Consider the following 5,829-nt stretch of genomic DNA (forward strand, 5'->3'; position numbering starts at 1 on the left):
AATAACTGCCTGAAATGGGATAAAAATCGTTCTATTTACACCGAACATGCATTCACAGTCAGCGTGCAAACATTTCAACCTATCAGACGGAGCCCTGGGTTCTGTGCTTTCACACCAATCGACCAATCAGATGAGGACCCAGCTCGCTGTCGGATAACATAAGATAGAACTCAGAAAAACTACATAACAGAAGACATGCAGTGCCAGTGTAAGAAAAAGCAACGAGATATAAGTGTGATATGTTGCTAAATTGAGATAAAAATGAAAAACAAGTAAACTAAAATAAGACGATTCTAAAACTGTGTGAGGCACCGTCCACAATCCTGAGCTCCTCTCTGATTATTGGTGGCAACGTTGAGGTTAGTTATCGTAATGGAGGTCTACTAGCTGCTCTGTAAGCCCAACATGCTCACATTCAGCAGCTGTAGTGTTCACTGCTTTCAACATATCGCAACACAGCAGCCATGAGGGTTCATCCTCTTGGTATCCTGAATGAAAATAGTTGCTGAGATATTTCATTCTGTGATGGATCAACCGACGTACAGTCTCCTCTCCCTCACAGGTGTTTTGCTTTTGCCGAGCTGCCGTGGTATCAACGCAAGGTGGCGGCTGTGATCTTCGCATCACCACCTACGTCTACATACGAGGAGGTAGGAATGATCTGTCTTTCTGTTTTTTTTATTTTGTGGTTTGCCTTTGTCTTTATTTGTTTTTTTAAAATTGTCTTTCAGGCTTTGGAATTCTTCCTAAAAGCTGAGGAAGGTAAAACAAACTGCTGCTGGCTCTGGCTGAAAGTCTTTGCGAATTCAAGACTGCATTAAAAAAAAACAAAAAAAAACTGCTACAACAAATTTCTGTCTGTTTTTATTTTTCTCAGTTGATCCAAACTTCTACAGCAAGAACTTGCTGATGCTCGGGAAGACGTACCTCGCCATGAAAGACCAGCAGAAAGCGCTGCTGTGGCTAACGAAAGCTAAGGAGTACCCCGCTCACACACTGGAAGACAAAGAGGTACAAATGTTACGACCCGGCTCAAGACAGCTGCAACAAAAGGAGAGACACAGCAAGTTTCAAAAATTAAAGCTTGTCTTTGTGCACTTAAATTACACCAAATTAAAAACCAAACCAGTATGGGGTTGTGAGAGTACATAGAGTCAGTGGTGTGTGTGCGTGATGTTTGCATGAGTTATGTCTGTGCAAATGTTGTAAATGCAAACATCCTGAACAAAGAAAACTAACGCATAACCAGACCGGTGTGTTACCTGTGGTGGGAAGCAGAGTAGAGGGAGATTAGACTGCAGGCAGCCCTTAATTAACCCAGGAACCCACTGGGTGTCACAGGTGCTCCTGATTACCTCAAACAGCCACTCACAGAACCAATAGACGAACTGGAACCACCCACAAGATACAAGATGACCTCAGGGGTCATCACACAAACACTGATAGCTTTCTGAATGTAGCACACAGCAGTTTAACTGACACACTGATACGCTGCCGGGCTGTCGTTAACGTCCTTGTTTGTTCCTCTGCAGGTGCATAAAGAAGCTGTGGACCTGCTGAAGAAGCTCGGATAAAGCTCCCATTTCCACTGAATGGAACGTGATGCCTTTTAGCACTTTTGGACTGTTAACCGCTGCTAACGTGATGTTATTTTGTTAAGATTATTAATAATGCAGTTTAATGGTCAGTGGCTTTGCACACAGAAATCACTCATGCCTTCAAGAGATAATAAAACAAAGTCCAGTCATCCAGTTCAATTATGCAACGTGTGATATTTCAGCTGTAAACAAGAGACACAGACACTCGTAACTATTTGGATAGCGATGCAGCTTTTGTAGTTTTTCCTCTGTGCAGTGCGTTGGAGATGAAGCAGTCAGTGTTTGACTGACGTGCAGAACCTCAGCTTTAATTCAAGGCGTTTAAAAAAATATCAACTTTTTAGGATTTGCTGCCATTTTTTTTTTTTTTTACACAAAAGTAATTAACGGATGAGCAGTTTCCTGGTGAGCTGCCCGTTTCCTCATTATGTCATGACAAATGAGGGAGATGAAAAGGAGTTGATTCCAAGTGTTTAATTGGCATCTGGACCCTGATTGATACGCAGTCCAAAGAGGTGTCCATGGAAGGAGAACTTCATTATCCTGAAAATACAAAGCAGAGCCGTCAGAGGGATGCGGACGCTTTAATGCGGTCCGTTCTTGAAAAGAAGGGATGAGTCAGCAAGCCTGGAAGGGCACGAGCAAAGTGGGAGGATTATAAAAAGCTTCTCCTTCAAAACATCGAGCCAAGTCCAAAACATTCTCCGGAAGGGAGACGTATCATCGTCCAATCAGGAGACGCCTTCATGAGTGTGCATCCAGAGGGTTTAACTAAACATTAAAGCCACTGGAGCGGAAAAGCCTGATTACAGTTTGATAGAAAACATCTGAGTAGAAGAGGTCTGGCCTCTACTTTACATGTGTGTATAAACTTTTGTTCACAGCTGTCTGCGGAAATAAAACTCTTATGCAAAGTCTTGTGAGGCTAAAATGCACAGGGTTGTTGTACTCAGATTATTTTACAGTTTTTAACAAAGAAAGTCACCACATTGTTCGAGACCAGAATCACCAGCTCAAGCACTCCAGTTAGTACTCATTAAACAGTCCTGCAGTCGTGTTTTTGCTGCCTCAGGCCTGCTTTCTCTGCTAATTAGCAGCTCGTAAGCAACATTAACAGGTAGGTCGGACTGACCTGAACGGGGGCACTGCCTCGTATACAGTCTCCACATCTGTGTGAACGTTGTCGAGTGTGTTTCTGCTATTGAACGTTAAATATTTTGATAAAAACTGAGCAGAACTGAGCCGATGTTTGTCTGGTTAGAATCCCCTGCAGGGTGGCACAGTTGATTAGCACTGTTTCCTCGCAGCTAGAAGGTCGCCGGTTCACGTCCCAGTGGAGGCACCGGGATCTTTCTGCGTGGAGTCTCCATGTTCTCCTCGTGCAGCGTGGGTTCTCTCCGGGTTCTCCAGCTTCCTCCCATAATGTCCAGAAACATGCTGAGGTTAATTGGTGATTCTAAATTGTCCGTAGGTGTGAATGTGAGTGTGTTTGGTTGTCTGTCTCTAAGTGTAGCCCTGTGATAGACTGGTTACCTGTCCAGGTGAACCTGCCTTCACCCTGAGTCAGCTGGGATAGACTCCAGCCCCCCATGACCCTAGTGAGGATTAAGCAGTGTATAGATAATGGATGGATGGCTATTGTTGTATTGCAGAATAAAAGATTCCTGTGGAAGTCATCGCTATGGTGCACTCCACATTTGATTCGTACAGATCCACATCAGGCTTTTTCACTCCTCTGTTCTCTGTTCCAAACTGAAGCTCCCTCAAGTTGTAACTGATCATCCTTGCAAATATCTTTGCACTGATGTCGAAGAGATAGAAAATAAAGATTTCTTCAAACCCTGAAAGCTACACTTTAGTCATCATGGAGAGGTTTTGGAAAGGTTTGCCACCGTTTCTGGTTCTTGAACACATTACACCTCTCATCCAAGAGGCTTCCTCAAGTCTGTATTATACTGAAATCATACTAAGGATCACTACGACCTGGAGGACTGAGAATCTGTGTTCTCACTTCTGTTGTGCACTGTACATGTTTATCTCTGTGCATCGATACACGTGAGTCGCAGTGAATGAGTCAGTATGTCTGTGTTGATGACCATTAAAAGTAAACAAAAAATCCTACTTAAGTAAGAGTACACAACTATTAGCATCATAATGTAGTTAAAATATTAAAGTAAGGTTTTGGTTTAGTCGTTCTGATATATTGTCATGTGTGACTTCATTAAATTCTGATTGTAGTGGAGAAGCAAGTACAATATCTATCCCTAAAATGTAATGAATTTAAATATAAAGCAGCATTAAATGGAAACATTCAAGCACAAGTTTGTCAAAGCTGTGCTGAAGTACAGTCTGTGAGTAAATGTACTCAGTTACTTTTCACCACTGAATGAGTATTTACATACAAACAGTTGTCTGTTGTCATCACTAGGTGGCACCTTTGGTTCATGGTTGGTAGTTTACAGTGACACAATGAGGAGGCATTCCCTACTAACAACATGTCTTAGTCTTACAAAATCTTGTAAAATATTTGTAATCAATATGCTGAAGTATTTATTATTTAGTTACTTGTTGTATCTCTCTATTCCAGATGAAGGAGGTTTGTGACGTTGCTGCACTTCCAACAGACCATTTACCCAAACTAGTCCCCACTTGTCCACTATAGTAAATATCCAGATACTTTTACAGTAGTTTGTGTGCAAATCAACTGACTTTAGAATTTCTGTGCTGCAGGAAATCATACGTGGCATGTACCAAACATGTTCAAATGTAAGTTCGAAAAGTTACAAAGACAAAATGTTCCCCAGTTTGTAGTGATGGAGGAAGTATTTAGATACTACAGTGTAGAAATACTCACAAGTACAAATAATGTATTGAAATTTATACTCAAGTACAAAAAGAATTTACATCAAAATATACTTAAAGTGCCAAATGTAAAGGCATCTATTATGCAGAACGATGGTGTATTTGAGAATATAGAAGCTCTCTGATTGGATTATAATGTTTATGTATTCATGTGTTCATCACTTTAAAGTTGGGAGTCCATAAAGATAATTTAATAATGTTATATAGTTATACAGCCGCTGGGCAGCTTGTGAATTTCCCCTCAGGGCTCAAAATTTATTTGTTTATTATTTACACTCCGTCTGGGTTCAGAACTCCAACCGACACAGCAAAAGATCCCAGCTTCCAGGACCCCAAAGTATTTAAAAGAAGAAATGATGGAAACAGATCCAGGACCAGCAGGACATGACAGCTCAGCAAACACAAGGAAACTCCATGAACACATGAGCTCGTTAGTTACAAACAAGGTTAGACACGGTTCAAATGCAATTATTTATCTCTGAGCTACTTTCTGTGTGTTTTTATTCTCTCCAAGAACCACCAACAGGATAACAAGGATCCTATCAGGAAAAGAAACCAGATGAGGAACAGAGCCAGGATGTGAATCTACATGATGGAAGATAGATGCACGGGGAAATGTTATTGCGGATGCATGAAAGGAAACCTTCCACACATGTGTTTGGATTGCAGGAGGAGGCCGGAGCACCTGGAGAGAACCCACCCAGTCACAGAGAGAACATGAGCCCCACACAGACAGAAGCATGCGAGGGGACACATTTAACATCTGTGACTCGTTTCCTTATCAAACTTTGGATTTGTTGTTGATGATAATTGATCTGTTCAAACTGTACAGATGAGCGAGAGCTTCAAATAAAAAATGTCTTTCAAAGTGTTATTGTACAGTTGATGGTAGAAGCTGGAGAACCACATCTCATGTCTAGAAAGTGATTTTAGATCAAAATAAAAAGAGAGAATGTCTGTGAACCATCCTGAAACTGTTGAATATGATACAGTTCAGTTCATGAAGTGGGATAAATACCCAGGATAGTCTATTCACTGAGTATATAAACGCTGCATACCAAAGTTACTGGACTGTGCTCATTTGCAGGCTTTGTTCTACATTAAAATGTGAAAATTCTAATTATATAGTTAAATAGATCCCAAACAATAAACAGAATTTACAGTTCTATCAAAACTGGCAGGAGAGCACTGATGGTTATGATCCAAGACATAGCATGAAGGTGACCCAAGAGCTTCCTGATGCAAACAAAGGCTCCAAAAAAAGGTTCAGCAAAGCAAATCAAAGGAGGAAGCTCAGCATTTGGTTATGTTCATGGGCTCCAGTTGTCAGGCTGTCATTCACTGCAAAGGACTTTCATTCATCTGTTCA

At 41.2% G+C, this 5,829-nt stretch overlaps 1 protein-coding gene across 1 annotated transcript in view; it reads left to right on the top strand.

The window, feature by feature from the left end:
• Window positions 1–2,533, top strand: part of rmdn1 (regulator of microtubule dynamics 1) — a 13,472-nt gene extending 10,939 nt beyond the window's left edge. The window contains exons 7-10 of the mRNA XM_008297633.1: window positions 563–650; window positions 732–762; window positions 878–1,011; window positions 1,533–2,533. Of these exons, the coding sequence (XP_008295855.1) occupies window positions 563–650; window positions 732–762; window positions 878–1,011; window positions 1,533–1,574 (295 nt within the window). The 3' untranslated portion in view covers window positions 1,575–2,533. The remainder of the gene's footprint in view (window positions 1–562; window positions 651–731; window positions 763–877; window positions 1,012–1,532) is intronic.
• The last annotated feature ends 3,296 nt before the right edge of the window (window positions 2,534–5,829 follow it).

The sequence above is a fragment of the Stegastes partitus genome, unplaced genomic scaffold (assembly GCF_000690725.1).
Source record: "Stegastes partitus isolate 25-593 unplaced genomic scaffold, Stegastes_partitus-1.0.2 Scaffold1231, whole genome shotgun sequence".
In the NCBI taxonomy this organism is placed as follows: Eukaryota; Metazoa; Chordata; class Actinopteri; family Pomacentridae; genus Stegastes; species Stegastes partitus.